Consider the following 27,377-nt stretch of genomic DNA (forward strand, 5'->3'; position numbering starts at 1 on the left):
ATGGAGAGCATTCTAACAGTTTGCACCCATTTCATTGCTACCATTCAAGAAGGAGGTGCAGGAGCTTGAAACCACACACACTCGACATCTCGAGAACAGCTTCTTCTCCTCCACCATCAGATTTCTGAATGAACAATGAATCCATGAACTCTTATACCAGTGATATTAAAATTGATTCTGATTCTGATTCTGATTCACATTAACTAGGGATGAATCTCCAGGCACAGTGGTATCTTGTGTTTCTCTGATTAAAAGAAGAAACCTCCAGCCATTTTGCAATGCAGAAAAACATACTTAAAGTAAAGTTGGTATTAGTTGTCACAATGCACAATAATTTGATTCAAGATCTTGAATCTTAAATTCTGCTAAAGTGGAAGATGTTATTCGTGCTTTGTTTGCCATAATCTAAAAGATTTAATAAGTTTAGCCGGTGAGTGTTTGCCCAAAGCTGACACGTAGCAAGAAATCATTAATAGCTCACCAGGATATCTTAATATGTTTGATAGGCTGATAAGATGTTCCCTCCATAGCCTTGTCCAACCCTTAATGATGACATTTAATATTTCAATCCACAGGGTGTCAGCAACAGACCTCCACAATATGCCCTCCAAATCATGTCCTCAGTGTAAATTTCTTCCAAGGAAAGGAGAATCAGCTAAGGATGATGTGTACATTAATGAATGGGAACAAATGGGCGATGTTAAGGAGGAGGTGAGCGCGGTCAGTACCTCCATCAAGGCCACTGGAGCAGAGCTGCAGGGGACTGACATGGAAACAGAGCAACAACTGGGGGTAAGAGGAGGAGAATGTTTGTGAACATAAAAACAAAAACAAGTAATGGTCTTTATTAGAGCTCCAAGGTTAATTTAATGTCAAAGAAAACTCTCTCTTTCTGATTTACAATACTGCAGCAGACGATGCGCCCAAAATGTTAAACCGGCTTATTTACCGGCATTTGAAAGCCTGGCATATTTCAGTAAACACTGCTATGCAGGAAAAAAACAGCAGGTACATGCCATTATTAGAATGATAATGTCATTGATATTACTATCGAGCAACAATTTTTTTTATTATATTCAGGAGGTAAAGGGACATCATGCTTCGTAAGAACAAAACCTGTACACCAGCAATACTGAAAGCAGAATTGGTTGTTCAATGGATACATCACCAATGATGCCTTGTCAGCAAAGTAGTTAAACATTTAGATATTAATTATGCATTGTTAGATTTTACATATGACATTTATGTATCAGTGCAATACTTTTAGAGAATCAATACTGCATTGTCAGTGCTGGAATTCGTCATATTAAATACGTTTATGCTCTGTAATGTATTATTTAGACACTGGGAAGTCACTTTTAGTAGGGGCAGGGAGACTTCTTTGCAAGGTTACTGCCCATAATATGAGTTAACAACTCATTATATATCCTGCTTACTTTTGCTTTCTAAGGAAGTAAGATTATTGTTGGTTGAAGCAATTATGGCAGAAAACTGAAATCTAAACATTACACAGCTCTGTCTGAGAGGCTGTAATAGCAATGTCCTGTCACTACTGAATCCAATCATTGTGTATATGCCAAATCCCAGGCAAGGTACAATCGGTCCATGCTTGTGGCAAAAAAACAGCAGCAGCCATCCAATAATCAGAGGCATCTCACAATACTGTAGGGAGCACAATGCCCAAAATAGGCCAAAAATATCAGGCACGAAAATAACTCTTTTAAATCTTTACCTGTAAATTCCCCTGGGATTGCTTACTATTACTTAAAGTGCTACTTGTAGCCTGTTTAAGTCCCAGTCAGTTCAGGAAAATAATAGCTAGGTTAACAGTGCCATGTTTGAACCCGGACCCTCTCCTGAAGGTTCCTGCTGAGAAGCAATGCAGCCTGTGAATACTGACTAGAAATGAATTGCAGATGTGTGAGGCCTTGTCCTTGACAGTCTGTTGTTGGATTCTAATGTTTTAATTGAATGTTCATTCAGAAGTCAGGAAAAGGCTTAAAACGTGTTGCTTCACGATCGTTTTGTTAAGTGTTAACAGAACAAAGAGAAATTGAAACAAGCAATGATAGAGGTCTACTAAGTAAAGGACGAGACCACAAAGCTAAGAAACTAAGATGGCACTGACCTCTCGCTGCAGCTCTTTTATACCCATAGATAAGGGAAATTCCATTCAAATTTGTAGATAAGAGTCAACCAATGAAGTAGTTCTTATTCAATTCTTATCAAATAATGCAGCACCGAGAGAAGCTTCCAGAATCATACCAATATAACCACTAGGAGAATACACTTAACATATTGTGGCCTCTAGGAAGCATAATAAAATGCTAATAACATACATGTACTACTTAAAATACAAACAGATTATTAATTGTTAAGCTGCAAAGAACATAAGAACACAAGAAATAGGAGCAGGAGTAGGCCATCTGGCCCAGTGAGTCTGCTCCACCATTCAATAAGATCATGGCTGACCTGGCCATGGACTCATCTCCACCTACCTTTTTGCCATAACCCTTAATTGCCCTACTATGCAAAAATCTATCCAACCTTGTCTTAAATATATTTACTGAGCCAGCCTCCACTGCTTCATTGGGCAGAGAATTCCACAGATTCACCACTCTCTGGAAAAAGCAGTTCCTCCTCATCTCCATCCTAAATCTACTCCCGCAAATCTTGAGGCTATGTCGCCTAGTTCTCTCACCTACCAGTGGAAACAACTTGACTGCTTCGGTCTTATCTATCCCTTTCATAATTTTATATGTTTCTCTAAGATCTCCTCTCATTCTTCTGAATTCCAGCGAACACAGTCCAGGCGATTCAATCTCTCCTCATAGTCTAACCCCCACGTCTCTGGAATTAACCTGGTGAACCTCCTCTGCACCACCTACAAAGCCAGTATATCCTTCCTCAAGTAAGGAGATCAGAAGTGCATTCAGTACTCCAGGTATGGCCTTGCCAGTACCCTGTACAGTTGCAGCATGACCTCCCTGCTCTTAAATTCAATCCTTCTAGCAATGAAGGCCATCATTCCATTAGCCTTCTTGATAACCTGCTGCACCTGCAAATCAAACCAATCTTTTGTGATTCATGCACAAGCACTCCCAAGTCTTTCTGCACAGCAGCATGCTGCAATTTTTTACCATTTAAATAATAATCTGCTCTTTCATTTTTCCTTCCAAAGTGTATGATCTCGCACCTACCAACATTGTACTCCATCCACCAGACCCCTGCTACTCACTTAACCTATCTATATTTCTCTGCAGACTCTCCATATCTTCTGCACAATTTGCTTTTCCATTCAATTTAGAATCATGAATAAACTTACAAACGTAGATACACTACACTTGGTCCCCTCTTCCAGATTGTTCATGTATACTGTATCGTGAACAGTTGCGGGCCCAGCACCAACTCCTGCAACACACCACTCACCACTGGTTGCCAACCAGAGTAACACCCACGTATCCCAACTCTCTACTTTCTATTAGTTAATCAATCCTCTATTTGTGCCAATACATCACCCCTAACTCTATGCATCCTCATCTTATAGGTAAGTCTTTCATGCGGCACCTTATCGAACACCTTCTAGAAATCCAAGTAAATAATAATCCATATGTTCCTCTCTACCCACTGTGCTTGTTATATTTTCAAAGAACTCCAGTAAGTTTGTTGAACAGAACCTGCCTTTGCGGAATCCATGCTGCATCTACTTGACGGATCGATTTCTTTCCAAATGCCTCCATATTTCTTCTTTAATGATAGCTTCAAGCATTTTCCCAACTACAGATGTTAAACTAACTGGCCTATAGTTACCTACCTTTTGCCTATGTCTTTTTTTTTAATAGTGGGTGACAGTCACCGTTTTCTAATCCGCAAGGACCTTCCAAGATTCCAGAGGATTTTGGTGAATTATCACCAAAGTCTCGACTATAACTCTGCCATTTCTTTCAGTACCCTGGGCCCAGGGGACATATCTGTCTTCAGGCCCACAAATTTGCTCAGCACTACCTCTTTAGTGATAGCTATTGTATCGAGGTCCTCACCTCCAAATGCATCCATAACATCTCTCTTTAGTATATTAGACGTGTCTTCCACCATGAAGACCGACGCAAAATAATCATTCAAAGCCTTGGACATTTCCTCATTACCCAATATCATTTCCCCCTTCTCATCCTCCAAGAAACCTACGTTCATTTCAGCCACCCTTTTTCGCTTTATATAATTATAAATATCCATTTTTATATTTTCATAATTCCTTTCTTTATTGCTTGCTTCATGGTTCTTTGTTGCTTTTTAAAGTTTTCCCAATCTTCCAGTTTCCCACTATTCTTGGCAACTTTGTATGCACAAGCTTTTAGTTTGATGCCTTCTTTTATTTCCTTAGTTATCCAAGGCTGGCTCTCCCCACCCTTACTGTCCTTGCTTTTAACTGGAATATGCTTTTGTTGAGCACTGTGAAACAACTATTTGAAAGTCTTCCACTGTTCCTCAACCGTTCCCAGTCTACACTAGCCAAATCCTCCATGTCCCATTGTAGTCCCCATTGTTTAGGCATAATACACTGGTTTTAGATCAAACTATTGCACCTTCCATTAGTATGAGAAGAAAATAACAATTAAACAGTTGGATACAACATTATTGATAGCTCACTTCTGTTAAAGGCCTTTTACAATATTAATTAGCAATTATTAAAAAATAAAAATAACATTTATTTGTTAACATCTTAAAGCACCAGAAATTAATTTAAATCATCAGGATAAAGAAAACTAAAATAAGCCATTTCCCTCAATATTCCTTTTAATTCAATATAGGTAACACCATTCAAATGAATGGTGTTGCACAACTTCCATCAGCCATGACCTACATATAAAGTGAAGGGGTTAGGTGTGAAGTGCATTCTGTCCTTCACTTTGATATATTTCTGTTTTATTGCTGGTGTTTCTAGTGAGCAGAGTGGTTGAGCAGGAGATGTCCTGCATTAATGTCTGATCGCTGAATTCCATTGTGCAGACAGCAAAGAGCTGCTTTACAAAGACCACATCGTTGGCAGCTCTATGTAGAACTGCTGGTGAGAAGTGAATACGTTTGGGTCCACTGTGCCCACATTATACACATTCTTTGCACCATTTGTGCTTGCTGTCCCAGTCAATTTTTTTTCACTATTTTACTTCTCTTTGCAGAATATCATAATTTTCAATCAAGATCAGCAAGAAAATGGGAAAGCATGGAAAGATTTGAGATATTCAGATGAAGGGTAAACAGACTAAACCTTTTTCTTACAGCTTTGTTAGAAAGATTAAGGTACAACAGTAAGTTATTTTTCTGAATATTAACAACCCACTTATTATCCTTCCCTTGTTTTCTTGAGAAGTGGGTGGTGAGATATCAAAATGGCTTCCTAAGCACCTTCAGAGAGAGATACTGAAAGCTTTCATAGGTTTCCATCGCTAAAGGATACCAAAGGACTAGGATACCAGGAAATCCTTTCTTCTGATGACCAACTGTTCCATGATATGGAAGTAGCCTTTTTATTTTTCTGATTGCTTTAGCTAAAGTAAATTTCTGAAATAAACACAGAGGAACGTGGACTCACATTCAAAAGAAAATCCAAGCCACCTTTTGATGTTGGCTTCTAAATTGTGAATTATGGAAATGTGTCCTGTTATACATAATACTAAATAAGGGATATAGTAATCTACCTGTGTTGGATTTGGCAATGCATGAATTTCCACTCTCTCACTTTAGTTGCTTCCATTGTTACCAAATGAAGGGAAGGTCAAAGGTTCCCTGAGTGCCAGGGGGATGTCAGGGGTAAGTTTTTCCACACAGAGAGTGTTGGCTGTGTGGAATGCACTGCCAGCAAAAGTGGTAGAGGCGGATACAATAGGGTCTTTTAAGATAGGTAAATAGAGCTTAGAAAATAGAGGGCTATGTGATAGGGAAATTCTAGGCAGTTTCTAAAGTAGGTTACATGGTCGACACAACATTGTGGGCCGAAGGGCCTGTATTGTGCTGTAGATTTCTATGTTTCAATGCCAGCATGTGACCCAGAGGTGCACTTCTGTGAGGAATGCACAGTGATTGCTTTTCTGTACAACAATGGTTGATAAAAGTGTTTCATAAAATTAAAGCAATTCACATACACACCCAACGCCGAGTTGGTGTGGACTTTAATTGATTCTATTATGTTGATTATTCTATTATGGATTTGTTGAGTATGCCCACAAGAAAATGAATCTGAGGGCTCTAAATGGTGACATACATGTACTTTGATAATAAAATTTATTTGAACTTTTGATTACCTGGGGTTGACTTACCACCATCATTACTGGAAACATTAGCATGCATGCTAAAATAATGTTTTTATCCTATTAATGAAATGCACTTCTTCCCTTTAAATAATAGGTTACAACAACCAGATACAGATCTGATCAACACTCGGAACAACATAAACCTGCAAGTTGAAGAACTTTTGGAAAAAATAGAAGGTATAATTTACTGATTGACAATTAGTTCAGATTCTTTTTTCAGATGGGCATTTTCATTGACAAAATTTTCAGAAGCACATTGGATGCTGCTATGTCCATTCTATCTATTTGTCATGAAAAAAAAAATTCAGGAAGCAATAAGCTGAAACTGTGGTTATATTTTACAATGATAATTTCAACTTTATCATTCGTTCAGTTTTGATGAATTTTTAAAATGCTGTGATATTTAATGTGTTTAATGTGCTTCATTAAAAAAGCTGCAGTTAAAGACTAATCTTACAAACCTTGGCCACAATAATGTATCATCATAATCACAGTACTCAATGCCTATAACTTTCTAATTGATGGTGTGGGTTTGCCTCAACAATATCTGAGTATTGAGATGGTCCATTAACACCGGAGTTAATTCCAAGTAAATATTAAACTAATTTTATGTTTCTAGATTTTATGAAGCTAAATCTGAAACTGGAGAATGATATAGACCAGATATTGTGCAAGTTGAGAAAGCAGACAGCTGAAGCCAAGGTGAGATAATACATAAGACCATACGACATAGGAGTAGAATTTAACCATTTGGCTAAGAGTCCGCTTCGTGACAGATTTGTTATCCATCTCAATCCCGTTCTCCTCTTTCTCCCTGTAATCTTTGACGCTCTGACTAATCAAGAACCTATCATCCTCCACTTTAAATACACACAATGACTTGGCCCACAATGAATTCCACAGATTCAACACCCTCTGGCTAAAGAAATTCCTTCTCATTTCTGTTCTAAATGGATGTCCCTCTATTTTGAGATTTGCCCTCTGGTCCTAGACTCCCCCACCACAGGAAGCATCCTCTCCACATCCACTCTATCTGTATTTGATAGGTTTCAATGAGATCCTCCCTGATTCCTCAACACTTCCAGCCCCTCTACCTATTTTTGTATCATCTGTAGACTTGCCACAAATCTATCAATTCTGTCATCCAAATCATTGACGTATAACGTAAAAAGAAGTGGTGCCAACAGCAACCCCTGCAAAAAAACGCTAGTCACAGGCAGCCAACCAGATTCTGCCTCTTTGCCTCCTGCCAGTCAGAAAATCTTCTCTCCTTGCTAGTATCTTACCTGTAATACTATCTTGTTAAGCAGCCTCATGTGTGGCACCTTGTCAAAGGCCTTCTGAAAATCCAAGTAAATAACATCCGTTGACTCTACTTTTGTCTATCCTGTCAATTGTTTCCTCAAAGAATTCCAACAGATTTGTCAGGCAAGATGTCCCCTTAAGGAAACCACGCTGAAACCTCATCCTTAATAATGGACTCCAATATCTAACCAACCACTAAAGTCAGGCCTACTAGCCCATAATTTCCAGTCTCTGCAGTGGCATTTGCAATTTTCCAGTCCTCTGGACCCATTCCAGAATCAAGTGATTCTTGAAAGATCACTACTTAATGCTTCCACAATCTCTTCAGCTGCCTCTTTCAGAAACCTGTCCATTTGGTCCAGGCAACTTATGTACTTTCAGACCTTTCAGCTTCTCAAGCTCCTTCTCCTTAGTAATCAAAACTACACTCACTTCTGCCCCAACATTTTACATGAAGGACAACTTAGCAATAAGGAGACATAGTTAAGGCATATTGGCTATCTTAAAACATTTCTATGGAACCAGTCAAACATAATGCCATAGGGATGTGTCAAAATGGATCAGAAAATCTTGCTATGATCAAGATGATATCGGACCCCCAAAATTGGCAGGCAACTTTAATGAAGTCTCAAGTAATTCTACCAAATACATGTAAATGTCAGAATGGTTAAGCTACTTGACGTGGTGATGTAAGTTCAAATCTTACCTTATCTAGATGATTTAAATTCAAGTAATTAAAAAACTAGTCTAAAAAAGCTGGTTTCAGTAGGAGTGGTTCTCAATAAATGTTTGTTTCATTAATAAACTTTATGAAGGGAAATACACCATCTTTATGCAGTCTGGTCTATTTGTAAACCCAGACCACACACATGTCTTTGAAACTCAAGTACTCTTTGGATCAGCCAACCAAGTCAGGCAGTAAGACATGGACAGGCAATTAAGCACAGCTCACATCCTGTGAAGAAATAATGAACCTTCTCATACTTGGAATGCTCAGGTTAAACAATATGCAAAAGAATAAGAAGAGAAAATTCCACCTCCAGATATAGCATATTTGAATGTCAAATTTAATTACAGCTTTCATTTTCGTATTGTACATAGGGCCTTGAACTATCCAATGAACGGAACAGAAAGCAACTTTTACATCTTCTGAGCAAAAACATTGACCTCAGGCATGAGAACCAGATAAAGGCCAACCAGGTACGAGTGTCAGATGCTGGCAAGTGCTGATTAGCATGTCATCACTGAAGTATAAAGGGAGTAACTATTTGCTTTTTTTGGAGGGGGGGGGATATATTTATTTATTTGTTTGTTTATTTAGAAATACAATGCATGACAGACCCTTCTGGTCCACCAAGCCGCTGCCTAGCAACTCATCAACTTAACCCTAGCCTAACTACAGGACAACTTAGAATGACAAAGTAACCTACTAACCAGTATGTCTTTGGACTGTGGGAGGAAACTGGAGCACCCGGAGGAAACTCACGTGCAGATGGAAGAACATACAAAGTTTCTAAGAGAGGATGCTAGAATTTAACTCTGAATTCCAACATCCCAAGCTGTAATAGCCTTGCACTAATCGCTGTGCTACTGTGGCTCCTTAGGATTTATGCTAGATGTCCTTCTGAAGTTCAGAATCACACATCAGCCATTTTGGAAGATCTCTCATCTGCTTTTGCACAAAGAGAACTTTTCTCATCCTAATATCCTTGCAAATAACAGTGGGATCTAGGAAGAGACTAAGTACCCACAGAGGGAGCTTGGAGTTCAGATACATAGTTTCCTGAAAGTGGAATCAGAGATAGACGGGATGGTGGAGAAGGCTTTTGGCATGCTGACCTCAGTCAGTCAGGGCACTGAGTATAGATGTTGGGATCTTATGTTGCAGTTGCACAAGACGCTGGCGAGGTAGCAATTTGAATATCATGTTCAGTTTTGGTCACTCTACTATGGAAAAGATGTTATTAAACTGGAAAAGAATGCATAAAAGATTTCCAAGGATATTGCCAGATCTTAATGGACTTGAGTTACAAGGAAAGGTTGTTCAGGCAACGACTTTTTTCCTAGGAGTGTAGGAGTCCGAGAGGTAATCTTTTAGAGGTATATAAAATCATGATGGTCATAGATAGGGTGAATGCACTCTGCCTTTTAACCCAGTGTTGGGAAATAAAGAACTAGAGGTCATAGCTTTTAGCTGAAAGGGTTAAGATTTGATGTGGTTTTGAAAGGCAACTTCTCTACACAGAATGTAGTCAGTATATGGAATGAGCCATCAGAGGAAGTGGTTGAGGCTGGTACAATAACGATGCTAAAAAAACTGTTGGAGGGGTATATGGATTGGAAAGGCATCTTGTTTGGTATGCTCCAGTTAGGCCAATGGGCCTGTTTCTGTGCTGTATGACACTATAACTCTATTCCCTTATCTTCCATACTAGTGGAATTGTTGTATAAAAATGGGATATACTCATTGGCACAGGAGCAGAGCTTTGGGGACCATTTTTGAAGGCGAGTATTTAGTGGGTGTGGACCGGGGTGGCTGTGGGAAGCCGAATGTTCTGAAGGATTATTATGGACACTGTGACATTTGAAATAGATCTGGGACTGGTAGTTAGGAAAGGGAGTGGGAAATGGAGTGATGGATAATGGAATGGAAGTTGGCTTTCAGGGACTGGCAGGGATAAGCAATGCGAGACCAGTATGGTAAATAATGTAGTGTCAGAGGTACCAGTTGGGGATTTGGTGCTAGGATGGAGTTCGAGGAGAGTAGGGATAATGAGGTGATGGCAACACAGTGATTAGTGAAAGGGTGGGAAGAAGAACTTGACCAACTAGAGAGTAGATATGATACAGCCAGCGGTACAGGAGCAAATCTGCAGCAAGCAAGGCAGCCTAAAACAAAATGCGATATACACACCACGCTGCAAATGTTTGGTGGCCAGAAACAAACTCTATGCATGCACCCTGCAGGAAGAAGACTGACTGCCAGCAGACGTTCAGGATTGTCAGTCAAGTAGCAGAGCCTGAGCTGACAGACAGGCGAATTGTTAGGCAACATTTCGATCATATCCACCAGTGAACTGATGAGGGGCTTAGAGAAGCCACTGGAGAGTCCTCCGCAGATGAACCAGTGGATGTTTCATCAAAAGAAGTGGAGATTCACAGCCCACTGCCCTCAACATTAGATAAACAGGAAGGCACAGAGGGGGAAGCTGCCTCCCTGCAGCCGTCCACAATGGTGCACTAGCCAGTTGACCAGTACTAAGCAGGGTGGACATGTTCATCATTTTTCTTGGTTTAACTCACTTACTCCCTTTCTCTGCAGTTCCCATCCATGGGGGAGGGATGTACCATATCAGATTGATTGTTCAAATTGGCAACAATATATGTGGCCGCTCAATGGCACAGTAAATCAATTGGGCCTCCTTCGCAAGAAGGGCTCTCTCTATTCTGGGTGCGGGCTTTCGAGCTAGCATGTCTTTCATCTCAGTGGGCTTGATTTGTCCCTCCCATATTGTAAGTTGCCCAGTGTGCACTGTTACAAACGTGACTCAATAAAAACATTTAATTATACTACTCAGTTGTAGTTCTTGCTCTGCACAAATGTAACATGTTTCATTGTGGAAAAAACAAAATTAGTTTTCATTTGCTGAAAGGACAGATTATGTAATTGAATTTCAAGTCTAAGCTTGTAGACTGTCAGGCAGTGTCATAGATCTTTCATTAAGGAATTACCATAATGTAGAAGCCAACTGACTGGGCAGACTCTGTACCAACCTGATATCAGGCAGCAGTGTATCCAGAAGAGGTCTGGATTACTTCACTGACTTTATCATGCCTGGCATCTTCAACTCCAAGTCACATGTTTCCCCCAGGCCAGCACTGTTTTTGCAACTCTCCCAGCAATAAGGACTAATCTTTTTCATTGCCCGTGGAATAATGCTTCTGCCCAGCTCCACTTCTTGTCTTGATGCTATTCCCACTTCCTCCATGTGGAAGACAGATCTGAAGAATTTGCATGTCAAGGAGTGAGGGTTAAAAATGGGTGAGGCTTCCCTTCCCTTTTACCTACTTCCTGTGCAACCGCACCCACACACCTACCTCAACCACTTGCCTGTGAGGTTTCAACCATCTTTTCCCAGAAACCATCCTTTGCTCCCCGCCAGTAACCTCCTGTTCTCCAAGTTTCTGTACCAGCCCATTGATTAGATGTAATATCTTGCCTATCGTGCAGAGATGACCAGGGATTCAGGAGTTAATATTGCATGGGCCTCACACTGCCCCTGTTGGCAATCTCCTCACCCACAGTTTGCACTTGGTTGGAAGAATGGCTTTTGTGGCACTTCAATGTAAACGTGCAGATTTGTCTCATCAACAACATTGGTTGGCCAGCATGGTCATGGCATCGACCTGTTCTTGTCTAAAATGGTAGTTAGGCATCCGTTAGTCTCGTGAGACCATGGATTTGCACCTTGGAAGGTTTCCAGGGTGCAGGCCTGGGCAAGTTTGGAAGACCGGCAGTTGCCCATGCTGCAAGTCTCCCCTCTCCACGCCACCGATGTTATCCAAGGGAAGGGCACTAGGGCCGATACAGGTTGGCACCAGTGTCATCGCAGAGCAATGTGTGATTAAGTGCCTTGCTCAAGGACACAATACGCTGCCTCAGCTGAGGCTCGAACTGGCGACCTTCAGATCATTAGACTGACGCCTTAACCACTTGTCTAAAATGGTAGTAGTTCATTGTCAATGTGTTAAGGCCATGAGGAGAAACAATGTGATACTTTCTACATTACTCAACAGCTCACTGTTCTGATCATTGAACTTCACCACTTCAGAAAGGCTTATCAGACACTTTCACAAAGCACAAATTGTCCTGAAGACACCTTATCTGCAGAATGGATAAACCGGCTGTGGTTAATTAAGGTCAGTAAGCTACATTGTAAATTTGCATATTGGACCTCGCCAATTATCTGAAATAATTAACTCATATTGATCTGTATTTCAAAATGATGGTGTGACAATACTGTGAGAACAATGTACACCTTTGAATAACTTTCTTTTATCCGCTTTCACAGGATAAAATTTATGCATACCACTGTTAATGGCAGAACCTTTGCTGGTGATGAGGTGGTGTACAGGATTGAGGTAGATCAGATAGTTGAGTGGTGTCACAGCAACAACCTCACACTCAATATCATCAAGACTAAGGAATTGATTGAAAATTTCAGGAGGGGAAATTCGGAATATGCACCAGTCATTTTTGAGGGGTCAGAAGTGGAAAATGTGAGCAAGTTCTTGGGTGTCAACATTTCAGAAGATCTATCTTGGGTCCAGCACATTACTGCAATCATAAAAAAGACACACCAGTGGCTCTACTTCATTCGGAGTTTGAGGAAATTGGGTATGTCACCAAAGATTCTTGCAAATTTCTACAGATGTGTTGTGAAGAGCATTCTGACTGGTTACGTCACAGCCTGGTATGCAGCTTCCAATGTATAGGATTGCAAAAAAGCTGCAGAGGGTTTCTAGCCTCAGCAGGTGACATCCATCGTTAAAGACCTTCACCATCTTCCCCTTACTACTAACAGGGAGGAGGTACAGGAACCTGAACACTCACACTCAATGTTTTAAGGACAGCTTCTTCCCATCCACCATCAGATTTCTAAACTGGTGAACACTGCCTTATTATTACGTTATCTTTGTATTTTATGTCTTGGCACTATACTGCTGCTGTAAAACAACATATTCACAACAAAATTCACAACATTTGCCAGTGATAATGAACCTGATTCTGAATCTGAAGTTATTTTTAATAATTATGAGTAAGCATATTGCACACATTTAGTCACAAATAAGCCAGAATGTGTAAGGCGAGCAGATTTCCTTCCCTAGAAACACTATTGGACTGTATTGAAATGTTTATTAAACAATGATAGAACTGTCCAGTTGTTTTATGCTCACCATTGTTACTGGCAAGTGAAAAATTCATGAGCTGTAATCGCCAGTGTAAGAGGAGGGTGACAGATTGACCTACAGAGGATGGGTTCTTGTATGTGTTGTGCCTGAGGAGTTTTCCCCTCGGTTATCCGGTGCAGTGCTTCAGATTTAGTTCTGGATTCTTGCAATATCTGCAAAGGTATCTGGCAAACCATTGTACAGTGTCTAAAGACATGTTGATCATAAAGGAGACTTCAGTGGCCACAAAACCAGCATGAGGCAGGGAGGTTTATTTCCCTAAGCTGGGCGAGGTCTCAGCAACAGTGCATCAGAACAAAGAGGCCGAGGACCAAGTATAATTGCCCAAGGACCACATCAGATTAAATCTGACAGACTGTGGTCATCAATCTATTCCTGTCTCTCATCTCACTTGTCAGGACTTTATGAATTCTGGTCTATGCCAAGGCTCAGGGCTAAGTGTGGGAACAAGATGAGAGCAGCTGAACATGCTCTCCTCAGTGTTCGTGAGTGAAGATGAGATTGCTTCATTCCTGCAGCTCTAAAGAACAAAATGCTTTAATATTGTTGGGCCTTTTTTGACTGACCTCCATATTTCCATTTAAGGAGCTGTGGATAGAATCATGGGTTCTATATTTTAAGTTCTTGCCACGACTGTTTTATAGATGCATCATAGAAAGTGTCCCATCTGGATGCATCAACAATTGCTCCGTCCAAGGCTGCAAAAAATTCTTAGCTCAGGCCAGTCCATCATGCAAACCAATGTTGACTTTGTCTACATTTCCTGCTGCCTCAATAAAGAAGGACTCCTCCCAGTGTGGTTATTCTCTCTTCTTCCCTCTTCCATCATGCAGAAGATACAAAAGTTTGCCACCATATACCACCAGACTCAATGACAGCTTCTATCCTGCTATTAACAGACTCTTGTACACTAAAAGATGAACTTCTGATCTCCCAATGTACCTTAACACTGCCCTTCCATTTTATTTGTCCACCTATACTGCACTTTCTCTGTAGCCACAAAACTGTATTCTGCATTCTGTTTTTTTCTTTTTACTGCATTGATTTAATTATGTAGGGCATAATCTTTCTGGGTGGCACAAAGATGCCTTTCACTCTGTCTCAGTACCTGTGAAAATAATAAACCAACCCCAACTAGATTTAAATTTTCTGATCAGTAATTGTTGAGGAATTTACTTCATCATCATGATGACCTGTAGGAAAATGGCATCTTAGTAACAATGCAGCTTAGGCATTTAAACTTTTTTTCCCTTCTTTAATCAATTCTAGTACATTAATCTTAATTTATGCTCTTACATGGATTACCAGTCTCCCTTACAAAGTGTATCCTCACCACATTAGTTTAGTGGAACATTCTGTGTATGCCCTAAGAAGAGCAGATACGAAATATTCAATGTCACTAATTTTGCTATTTTTATTGACAGAACACTGTTAAAAAAATTAAAACCCAGCAGCTGAAACTAAACCTCTTGAAAAAGGAAAATGAGGAGTTAATGGAAAAGACTGAGTTGGAATCACTGCGAAATATGGATGCAAAATTACGAGCATTAAATGAGAGCACTCGAGCCAAGATACAGAAGGTATGTAAACATTTAGAGGCAAATGCTGACATAACTAACTCTGGTGGCGCTGTTGTTTATCAGCCTGGTCACTTATATCAGGCTTCAAAAACTGCACAAAAATAATTACTGTGTTTAGAGGGGAAAAGGAAAAAAAGCATAACTGATGAAAAATCCACTTTCCTCTTCCTGAGGCAGTTGAATAGTTTCACTCTAGTTTTCAGTTTTCTGAGGTAACTGATTGCTCCGGTATGGAAACAACAGTTTTTTTCACATATGGGGCAGGAGATGTCGGATGAGATGATGGGCGGTGTATGAGGTGGTGTGTTCCGTCTGCCATTCATGCAGAAGGTTTGTATATTCCTGGTGCATGGATCAGCCTGCTGTTTCACCACCAAATGGTCATGGCTGGACATTGCTCAGAGTCAGAGTAGGGTTTGTAGTTCCTAAAGGAAGCTTTGAGAACTCCGTGGGTATTTTCCTCAGTCTTCCTGCCAATCTTTGCCAATGACAGTACACTGAATAGCATCCCTGTTTCAGGATTCTGATTTTGGCCATGCCTATGATGTAGCCTTCCGATGGAGCCAACTGAGTGTAAGTAAGCATGGGGATCTTGGTCTAGGAGAGGATACAGGCTTTGCTTTGATGCATCGCATCCTTCCCATGGATATGCAGCATTTTGTGGAGAGTATTGTTTGTCAGTGCTTTGAGGAGCCAAAACATGGTAGTTCAGGTGTCAGAAGCATGTAAGAGTTAGAGACCATTGCTGCTCAGTAGACCACGAGTCTTATACCTGTTTTGACTTCATCAGCATCTGAAAAGAGAAAGGAGAGGGTCTTTTTTTGTTGTTAAAGACTTGCTGGACTTTTAACAACATTCTCTACTCCCACCATCATCTGCAGCTGTCCTGACATAATTCAAGAGGCAGAAGAATTAAGCAGGATCACTACAGTCCAATTGCAGTACTTTGTGGTTGTAGCATATATTGGGACTGGATAAAAAAAAAGTTGTGTGGAAGATTCAAACATCTTTTTTCATACAAAGTCCTTTTGGCTTCAATGACCTTTTAACCAAAGTATGCGCTAGGTCACTGTCACAAGTACCCACCCCCACCTCCCCAGCCAAAGCTACTCTGAAGACTGAAAAGGTTATATCATCCATTTTCTCAAGATTATGTGTGAAACTTGGCTTTGTGGAGCAGGAGACAAGAACAGGCCTGCTTCTCTGAATTCTATTAGGAGAGTCCTTGTCTCTAACATAGAATCCCTTATATCCCCACCCCCAACTATACGAACTTCCAATCCTTTCTACTACTTCATCTAGCTGTGTAAGTTAGATCTGCTTTCATACCTTATGCCTGAATTTTTTCCCATTCCCATGTTTGTTAAGATCACACATGGTAGGCTTATGCAGCAGATTAAGATTCGTGTGATCCGTAGTGACTTAGCCATTTGGATTCAGAATTGGCATGTCCATTGAAGACAGAGGGTAGTAGTGGATAGCAGACATCCCACCTCTCCCGGAAGTTCTGGGAGTCTCCCGCATATTGATAGTGGCTCCCTGACGCCCGGAAATTATATACAATATCCCGAAAATTGATTTTTTTGAGAAAAAGAAGGAGAGGGAGAGGGAAAGCGAGCATCCTGATTGGTCTCTCTTCGTGCTAAGAGTGGTCCCCAACCACCGGGCTGCGAAGAAAAGATATGATTTGGCGATATGAGTCAGCTGCACCTTTCCTCATTCCCTGTCACACCCACTGTTGAATTTGAATGCATGCGAGGTCATTATGCACGCGTCATCCATGTCAGCGCGGGAAGAAGATCAACTCCTCGAGTTTGCAAATGATGGCGGGCTGAAAGGTATGTTTGACATAACATATCTGCCGGCATTCTGGATCAAAGTCAAGGCTGAATTTCCTGAGGTAGCCATGGAAGCACTGAAAACGTTGCTTCCATTTCCAACATATCTCTGCGAAGCGGTGTTTTCTGCAATGAATGCAACGAAAACTAAATTGCGGAATAGACTTGATAGACTTGACATAAAGAACCCCCTTTGAGTATCGCTGTCTCCCATCACCCCTCGATGGCACTGTCTTGTTTCAGGAAAACAAGCCCAGGGCTCCCACTGATTCAGCAATATTGGTGTGTTGCAATGATTTTATATGTTCATACGAGGAAAATATGCGCTGTGTGTTTAATATTAAATTTGTTAGATATACCCTTTTAGAAATGAAATTGAGTTTATTAGCCACTTATAACTGACTTATCACCTATATTCCGGTCGTGATTAACACCACCCCACTGCCCCCCGGTTGGCTGGTCTGCAAGAATATTGTCAATATTAAATCCCTCAATAATAAACATACCACTTTAGATACTGTTGAGGGGAATGGGATGACCTATGGGAGGAGCCTCAGTGACCGGGTCTCTGGCACTGAGTCTGGTGCTGTGGCTCAGAAGAGCAGAGAGGTGAAGAGGATTGCAGTTGTGATAGGAGATTCCATAGTCAGAGGAACAGAGACGAGTTTCTGTGGGTGCAACAGAGACACCCAGATGGTATGTTGCCTCCCAGGAGCCAGGGTCCGGGATGTCTTGGATCAGGTCCATGGCATTCTCAAGGAGGAGAGTGAGCAGCCAGAAGTCTTAGTACATATTGGCACCAATGACATAGGTAGAAAAGGTGAGGAGGTCCTGAAGAGAGATTTTAGGGAGCTAGGTAGACAACTGAAAAACAGGACCTCCAGGGTAGTAATGTCTGGACTTCTGCCCATGCCATGTGCCAGTGACGGTAAGAATATGTAGCATGCCCAATTTTTGTTTTTATTACTGGGCAGCCAATATATGTTGCCTTACTTTTTGGTCTTTCTTTCATAATCAGTCTGACTGCCAAAATGGGTGGCAATAGAGTTGAACTCCCATAAGGATTTCACCATTTCCGCACTTCTTGGATCTGCACTTCCTTGTCATTTGCCTAAACTAGTTGTTAATCCTCTCATTAGACATACTCTGAGAATATGATCTCAGTTCAGAAAAGATTATGGTCTTTATGGTTTCTCCCTCTCTAGTCCTATCTCATAATCATTTTTTTTGACCTCCTATGCAAGACTTAACTTTTCATGTTTGGTACAGAAGGGGCATCAGGTGTTTTGAAGATCTTTTCACAGACAATTGTTTTGCAACTTTTGAACAACTCTCTGCAAAGTTTAATCTACCTAATACTCATTTCTTTAGATATCTTCAAATTGGACATTTTATTAGCCCTTTAATACCAAATTTTCCTGAGATGCCCGGAAAAAATGTTGTGGACTTGTTTCTTTGTATAAACCCACTGGGTAAAAGTTTAATATCTACTATTCATGATAAGTTAGCAACCTTGAGGCGTACCCCCTTTGATAAAATTAGAACTGCCTGAGAGCATGATTTAAATATTTCTCTGTTGGACGAGGTTTGGGATTCAATTCTTAAGTCAGTTAGCTCAACCTCTTTATGCGCTTGCCACTGCCTTTTGCTGTTCAAGGTTGTACATAGGGCTCGTATGTCTAAAGCCAAATTATCGCGGTCCTATTCTGATATTAGTCCCTTTTGTGACAAGTGTATAGTGGGCAAGGCTTCTCTTATCCACATGTATTGGGCTTGTCCCAGATTGGAGCAATTTTGGAGAGATGTCTTTTTAACTTTATCCATATCCTTAATTGCCACTTAGAACCTAACCCTTTGATTGCTCTTTTTGGCATTTTGGGTGAAGTTAGCACGCGTTTGAGTCCGACTAAACGGCGAACATTGTCTTTTGCCTCTCTTTTGGCTAGACATTTAGTTCTTCTTAGGTGGAAAGATGTTGCCCCACCCATACATGCTCAATGGCTTAGAGACATTATGTCCCGCTTAGACCTTGAAAAGATTCATTATTCACTTCATAATTCGGGCTTAAAGTTCCATAAGGTGTGGGGACCTTTTCTTGAATATTTTCATAGCTCCTCTTTAGATTAAAGGTTTATCTTCCTTTTTCTTTCAATGATTTAGTCCCTTACATCCAGCTTTCTTTTCTGGTTAAATTTTATTTTTTTTTAATGATGTGAAATAGATTATAGTTTAGGTAGTAGGCAATATACTTTTTTTTTAATATTCACAGCTCTGTGGTGACAAAAGCTCTGAATAACTTTTTATATTGTAATGGTTGGCTTGGAGTGCGTAGTGGGAGGGTGGGGTGGAAACTAACTTTATATGATTTTATTTTGGGTGCTTTTTCTTTACTGTTACGAATTGTACATCAGATATGAAGGTTTTGCACTATAAATCTCCTTTTTGTTCTAATGTAGAAACTCATAAAAAAAAATAAAAAAAAGAATATTTAGCATGTGAATGCATGGCTGAGGAGCTGGTGCAGGGGGCAGGGGCTCAGATTTCTGGATCATTGGGATCAGTTCTGGAGAAGGTACAAGCTGTACAAGAGGGGCAGGTTACACCTGAACTCAAGGGGGGCCAATACCCTTGAGGGCAGGTTTGCTGAAGTTGTTTGGGGCGGGTGGGGTGGTTGAACTAATTTGGCACAGGGATGGGAACTGGAGTGATAGGGCTGAGGATGAGGTAGTTGGTTTACAAACAGAGGCAGTGTGTAGTGAGGTTGCTAGTAAGGAGATGTTGATGATTGGGCAAAATTGCAGTCAACAGGATGAGCTGCAATATAAAAGGCAGACAAAATAGAAAAGGGTGTTATATTTCAATGTGTGTAGAATAATGAGTCAGGTAGATGAAGTTGTAGCACAGTTACAGATTTGCATGTGAGATGTTGAGGGCATCACTGAACCATGGCTGAAAGAAAGTTATTGCTGGGACCTTAACTTCCAAGAATACACATTGTATCAAAAGGACAGGCAGTTAGGTAGAGGGAGTGGCATGGCTTGGTTGGTAAAAAATGAAATCAAATCATTTGAAAGAGGTGACATATGGTCAGAAGGTGTTGAATCATTGTGGGTAGAGCTAAGGAAATACAAGGGTAAAAAAACCCTGATGGGAGTTATATACAGACTTTCAAACAGTAGTAACGATGTGGTCTACAAATTACGATGAGAGATAGAAAATGTATGTCAATAGGGCAATGTTACAATAGTCATGGGGGATTTCAATATGCAGGTAGATTGAGAAAATCAGGTTGGAGCTACATCTCATGCCTACAAGATGCCTTTTTAGAGCAGCTCATGGTTGAACCCACAGAGGGATCATCTATTCTGGATCGTGTGTTGAACCAGAATTGACTTATGGAGCTTAAGGTAAAGGAATACTGAAGGGAAGGGATCATAATATGATTAAATTCACACTGAAATTTGAGAGGGAGAAGCTGAAGTCAGGTGTATCAATATTACAGTGGACTAAAGAGAATTACTCAGCCATGAAAGAGGAGTTGGCTAAAATTGGAAAAGAACACTGGCAAAGCAGCAATGGCTGGAATTTCTGCAAGCGATTAGGAAGGCGCAGGGCATAAGTATCTCAAGGAGGAAGAAGTATTCTAAAGGCATGATGACCAACCATGGCTAACAAGAGAAGTCAAAGGCAAAATAAAAGCCAAAGAGGGGGCATATAATAGAGCAAAAATTAGTGGAAAGTTAGAGGATTGAGCAACTTTTAAAAACCAACAGAAGGCAACTAAAAAGTCATTAGGAAGGAAAAGATGGAATACAAAAGTAAGCTATCCAATCATATTAAAGGATACCCAAAGTCTTTTCAGACACATGAGGTGTAAAAGAGAGGTGAGAGTGGATATCAGAGCACTGGAAAATGATATTGGAGAGGTAGCAATGGGGGACAAGAAAATGGCAGATGAACCGAATAAGTATTTTACATCAGTCGTCACTGTGGAAGACACTAGCAGTATGCCAGAAGTTCTAGAGTGTCAGGAGCCATGAAATGAGTAAAGTTACCATAACTAGAGAGAATGTTCTTGGGAAACTGAAAGGTCAGAAGTTAGATAAGTCACCTGGACCAGATGGAGTACACCCCAGGTTTCTGAAAGAGGTGGGCGAAGAAATTTTGTGGACTTTAGTGATGATCTTTCAAGAGTCCTGGCATGGTTCCGGAGGAATGGAAAATTGCAAATGCTGCTCTACTCTTCAAGAAAGGAGGGAGGCAGAAGAAAGGAAATTATAGGCCAGTTAGTCTGACTGTAGTGGTTGGACAGATGTTGGAGTCAATTGTTAAGGATGTAGTTTTAGAGGCACATAATAAAATAGGACATAGTCAGCATGGTCTCCTGACGGGAAAATCTTGCCTGACAAATCTGTTGGAATTCTTTGAAGAAGTTACAAGCAGGATAGACAAAGAAGATTGATGTTGCGTACTTGGATTTTCAGAAGGCCTTTGACAAGGTGCCACACATGAGGCTGCTTAACAAGTTAAGTGTCCATGGTATTATAGGAAAGATTCTAGCATGGATAAAATGGTGGCTGATTGGCAGGAGACAGAGTGGGAATAGAGTGAGCCTTTCCTCATTGGCTGCCCATGACTAGTGGTATTCCAAAGGGATCTGTGTTAGGACCATTTCTTTTTATGTTACAGTATATGTCAATGACTTGGATGATGGAATTAATTGTTTTCTGGCCAATTTTTCGGATGATATGAAGATATGTGGAGAAGCAGGTAGTGTTGAGGAAGTAGAGAGGCTACAGAAGGACCTAGACAGATTATGTGAGTGGGCAAAGAAGTAGCAGATGGTATATAGTGTTGAGAGGTGTATGGTCATGCCACTTGGTAGAAGAAATAAAACAGCAGACTATTTTCTAAATGAAGAGAAAATTCAAATATCTGTTGTGCAAAAGGGATTGGAAGTTCTCGTGCAGGATTCCCTAAAGTTTAATTTGCAGATTGAGTCAGTCAGTGCCGAAACAGGCAAATGCATTCATTTCAAGAGGACTGGAATATAAACGCAAGGATGTAATATTGAGGCTTTATAAAGCACTGGTGAGGCCTCACTTGGAGTAAGGTAAAACTCACTTGGAGTAAGACACAGCCCCAAAATAGAGGGATGTCCTTTTAGAATGGAGATGGGGAGGAATTTCTTAAGCCAGAGAGTGGTGAATCTGGAATTTGTTGCCAGAGGCAGCAGTGGAGGCCAAGTCATTGGGTATATTTAGGGCAAAGATAGATAGATTCTTGATTAGTCAGAGCGTGAAGGGATACGGGGAGAAGACAGGAGAATGGGGCTCAGAGGGGAAATGGATCAGCCTTAATAAAATGGTGGAGCAGATTCAATGGGCCAAATGGCGTACTTCTGCTTCTATATCTTGTGTCTTAAGGTCTTTTAGTGGTGGGTGTCTGAAGTGCACTACGAGGACAGTAGTGGAGGTAAATGCGACTGTGGTCTGCATTAGGCTCTAGGGTGGACACATACTGTAATGGAAGGGTGTGAACATTGTAAAGACAGCAGGGATTAGTTTAGTTAGGTGCTTAAATATTTTGTTCAACAGCTATAGGGCCTGTTCCTGAGATGCTGGTCGATGTTCTCCTTTTTCTTCCATTACAAACACACATTCATTTTACCTTCAAGTAATATTCCCGTCTGAATGTTATTGGTACTTGTGATTTTGATAATTCTCTGACAGGTTAATAGATTTTCATCGTCCCCAGGTAACAAAAACTTGCCGCACTGTTCTGTTAAATTATTGCAACATTGACATAAAAGGATCTACAATTCTATATGTGCAATTTATGATGTTAGAATTTGCAATTTGTTATTTTGAATATCTTTTCAGTGTAATCCATTTTGACCCATCTTCAGATTATTCATTTCTAAGTGAAGATTAGTTTCTTTTGTGGATACTTGTTCATAATCTCACTTAGAAACAGAATGCATCAGTGTGGAATAATAGAATACAGAAAGGTGCATGCTGTTTAAATATTTACATATGATAGATTTATTAAATTACTTAAAGTTTTAATGATATATACTGGATTGAGACAATATTGGCACAGAATTTTGAATCTGATAGTATATTCATGGTGTCATACTTTAATGCCTTCAGATGGTCTTTTACAGTTAATATGTTGATGCAGTATTTCCTAGTTGAATTCTTCTGAAAGGCAATATTGAGTCATTGGCACCAAGCCATACTGGTGATCACAGGGAAGTGGTTGGTACCAGGAAGAAAGCTCCAACTGAATTGGATAGGCGTGACTTGAATCAAAATGTTTTCTTGCATACAGTTAAACAGTGCCACACTGGGTCTGGCGTGGATTGAGAAATCGTGCTCCAATGGAGTGTACTATTAAGATTACATTATAATGCCGATTGAAAATTCAGCAGAAATCGTTTTTGCAATTGTCTTTTCAATGAGCTCATTCCTTTTTCTGTTTTTCTACAGGGCCACTGTAAGCTTAAGATTTGTTGTCTGTCCTCAATTGCTTTTGAGAGCAGATGAAACTCATATTGGCAGAGATACAGCCTCTTGGTCATAATTCAATATTTCCATTTTATATCAGAGAATGTATACAATATACAACCCGAAATTCTTGTTCTTCACAGACATCCACAAAAACAGAAGAGCGCACCAAAGAATGAGTGACCATAAAAGTTAGATCCCCAAAGCCCCCTATACCCCCTCCTACACACAAGCAGCAGCCCTCTCCCTCCCCCACTTACTTCAGCAAAAAAAAACATTAGCATCCTCCACCCACCAAAGCCCCCAAGAAAGACCATGATCTGCAATACAACAAAAACTAATCATTCACCCTGACAATTCGGCATACCATAGGCCTTCTCCTCCCCTAATAAAGGGGCAAAGAGATGTCCCCCTTTCACAGCAAGAGGGGAGACCAACAAAGGCAATCACTGAGTATGGTTTAAAAGAGTGCCATGTGGCTTTTTTTTCCCCGAGTTCTCTGACTCGAGAATTGGCAACAAGCTTTCCCCAACCAACAAGAGAAAGACAGAGAGTGCAATTCACCGAGTACAGAGCCCCCGACAGCCGATCCAGTATGCCTGATTTTATGTTTTCTCCCGCATCAGTCAGCAGTCCAGCATAGAATTGGTTCATCCTCAGGGCCACAAAACCTTGGAACCCTAAAAGCGCACTTATCTTCTAGGCCTTGTCCTCAGGATATCAAAAAATGGCTGGTCGTGAGCCCCTGGAAGCGGTTCCACCACCGCAAAGAACTTACATTTGAGTGTAGATCTACATCAGGGTTTTTGACAGAACCCCATCCACCCTGAAAAGGGAAAAGAGAGACACTAAAGGTAGGAATTAAGCTGTTTCTGCAGATGAGCTCAAAGGAGTCACTGCTGCGGGCCATCAGTGTTCCTTCCCTGAAAGATGTCAGTGAACAAAATGGGTTTCTATATCAAAACATAGCTTCATTGTCAATGCTAATTCCAGATTTATTTCATCACTTGATGCAAAATACCAAAGCTCCTATAGTAGGATTTGAATTCAAGTTTACAGTCCAAGCTTCTGGATATTAATCTAATGACGTTGATACTATTTTACTGTACTATATACAGATCTGTGATCTAACTCCACTCTAACTTGTGGAGTGAGACTAACAGCAGAGATCCATGTAAGGAAAAAATAGAGACACATGAGGAAGACAAGATATGAAGAAAAAAGAGACTGGAGATGTTGGAATCTGGAACAACAACATACCATGAAAAAGCTCACTGAGCGAATCAAGTGTAAATCAACACTTCAGGTCAAGACCCTGCGTTAGGGCTGATTGCGTCAACAGTGAAGACTATTACAGTGAAGTATTTAGCAGTCTTTTCTACAGCTATGTACTGACAATCTTCCCTATTCCCTCTTAGTCCTCATGAATAATCTCAACCTGAAACCTGAAATGTCGACTTACAACTCTGCAGATGCGACTTCACCACTGTGTTTTCAATGTTTTGTTTGTTGTTGATGAAAAAAGATGTGTTGGTAAGAGTTCAGGGGTCGGGGGAGGTTTTCAGAGATTGAGAAGCACAAGTATCCATTTTCCTTTATCAGAGCAGATTTTAAAATGCCCAGTGAGAGAAAACTATGGAAGATATTCTCCCACTGAGTCAGTAAACTGGTTTAAGTATCGGGATTAATCCGAAAGACAGGAATACTCGAGCACAGGCTCAACTTCATAAGACACAGTAGGCTCCAGTACAGCAGCCAGTCCTGAGAATGCTGGCAAACTGACAAAATCTATCATGGTGCAGAAACTCTCTGGCAACACATCGAGGAAGAAACTACTTTAGAAGCAGTCTGTGCTTTGATTAAACAACTTTTCACATCACTGACAAATATTCAAGTAACAAATATTAGCAAACAAATATATTTGCGTTGTAGTAGTCAATCAGCACTGAAGTCAGTCATCAAGCGTGGTACTCAAACTGTCGTCTGCCTTTCAGCTGCTTCTACCATTTAACCAGCTTTGGGTGGCATCGTAATGGTGCTGCTGGTAGGATTCCTGCCTCATATGAGGGGCACACATAAGGTGAATGGGCACAGTCTTTTTCCTAGGTTAGGAGAGTCTAAAACTAGAGAACGTAGGTTTAAGAAGAGAGGGAAAAGGTTTAAAGAGAACCTGAGGGGCTGCATTTTCATATATGGTATATGGAACAAGCTGCCAGAGGACACGGTAGAGACAGGTAGAATTACAATGTTTAAAAGATATTTAAAGGAGTACAATATATAGATAGAAAGTGTTTAGAGCAATATTGGCCAAATGCACTGAAATTGGAATAGCTCAAGTAGACAAATAGGTTGGCATGGATGAGTTGGGCTGAATGGCCTGTTTCCATTCTGTATTACTCTGTGACAACCCAGTGAGTGGGTTCAATCCTACCCTCTGGCTCTGTCCATATGCAGTATGCACATTCTCCCCGTGACCATATTGGTTTCCCACATTCCAAATATAATCAGTTTGGAAGTTTAATCGGCCACTGTAACTAACTCTGCTGTCTACACGAGTGTTGGAATCTGGAGAAAGGGTTTTGAGTGGAAACGTGGGGTGAATAAAAAAGAATGTGATTAGTTTGGATGGGTGCTCGGTGTGGACTCAGTGGTTCTGGTTCTGCCTCTCTGAGATTCTGGTTTTACCGCTTAGAGAAGAATTTGTCTCTCTGAAAGTGGTCAATGAGCCATTTTCTGTGCTATTCTCCTTCTAAGAATGGCAACAGGTATTGTGGTGCAGGTTTAACTTATGCATATTACCGAGTATTAGCCTTGTTTTCTGACCTTTTCAATTGGCAGCCTGCGACGGAACACTGAATCCCCTGCCTGCTTTATCCTTATACAGGCATCTTGGCAGCTTCATGACTGTAGAGCTCCTAGACACACTGTATCTGCATGTGCTTCAGTATGTCACCTGTGCTATTTTTGGTCTGGTGCTTTCTTTAAGCTTTAAATCTGATAACAATGTACCAGATCCCATTCATCCTGAAATGAAGACTTTCCAAACAGGAAACCCTCTTATAAGTGAATTGTCCCGTTGTAACCACCCATTATTCTAATACCCCAACTTTCCCAGTGAATTTTATCCCCTCAGTGCATTCTTTTCTAAGCTTACACTTATCAGTTAAATTTAGATGGAAGTTTAAAAGAGAATATGACTTAAATGTACTTAATTTTGCCCGGTAAATTGTTGCAAATATGTTCATCTTTAATGGAAATTAATCAGGATGAACCCTGCAGAAAGATATGTTCTGATTTTAAATAACATAATGTTCACTGATTATCTAAATGTGCCATTAGTACTGAGCTGCCTGAACTCATGTGTATGGTTACCAACAGTTCAAATGTTCTTCCAATATGACCAATATGTTTATATTTTATAATTCAAAAAATTTGTTTCAGAATCAGAATCATGTTTAATATCACCAGCATTTGTCATGAAATCTATTTTTATGCAGTGATTGAGCATTTTACATGGAGGCACGACCACAGCAGGAGTGACACAAAATTCTTTGGTTAGGTTGGAGTAATTAAAAGCTATTACTACTTTCCATTTATGTTGTTGTGGCAATCTAATGATTTCTAGTTAACTTCATAATGCTGACAACCTGTTGTGATATACAGATATTACAGCCTTGCATTTGAATCTTTAGACAATGGGAAGATTTCCAAGTTGTGAAAAACAGACAAGGCTGCAGGAAAATTGGGATCAAGAGCTTCAGCTTATGTGAACCCAAAAGTGCCTTATCGATTTGCTGGAAAGGAAATGCCCATTGGAGATGTATAGTAAAATATCAATCAAATACAGCTTTGGTCAGAAACATA

The 27,377-nt window shown here is 40.4% G+C and overlaps 1 protein-coding gene across 2 annotated transcripts in view; it reads left to right on the top strand.

Annotated features, from left to right (window-relative positions):
* LOC134345680 (uncharacterized) overlaps window positions 1-27,049 on the top strand; it is a 110,104-nt gene extending 83,055 nt beyond the window's left edge. Inside the window, exons 9-16 of one of the 2 annotated variants that reach the window (XM_063046733.1) lie at window positions 576-792; window positions 5,178-5,251; window positions 6,403-6,485; window positions 6,928-7,010; window positions 8,715-8,813; window positions 12,411-12,533; window positions 15,011-15,166; window positions 24,632-27,049. In XM_063046733.1, coding sequence (XP_062902803.1) covers window positions 576-792; window positions 5,178-5,251; window positions 6,403-6,485; window positions 6,928-7,010; window positions 8,715-8,813; window positions 12,411-12,533; window positions 15,011-15,166; window positions 24,632-24,655 — 859 coding nt within the window. In that variant the 3' untranslated portion in view covers window positions 24,656-27,049. Of the gene's footprint in view, window positions 1-575; window positions 793-5,177; window positions 5,252-6,402; window positions 6,486-6,927; window positions 7,011-8,714; window positions 8,814-12,410; window positions 12,534-15,010; window positions 15,972-24,631 lie in introns of those variants that run through there. The other variant, XM_063046732.1, reaches the window with a different exon arrangement.
* The last annotated feature ends 328 nt before the right edge of the window (window positions 27,050-27,377 follow it).

The sequence above is a fragment of the Mobula hypostoma genome, chromosome 4 (genome assembly GCF_963921235.1).
Source record: "Mobula hypostoma chromosome 4, sMobHyp1.1, whole genome shotgun sequence".
NCBI classification, from domain to species: Eukaryota; Metazoa; Chordata; class Chondrichthyes; order Myliobatiformes; family Myliobatidae; genus Mobula; species Mobula hypostoma.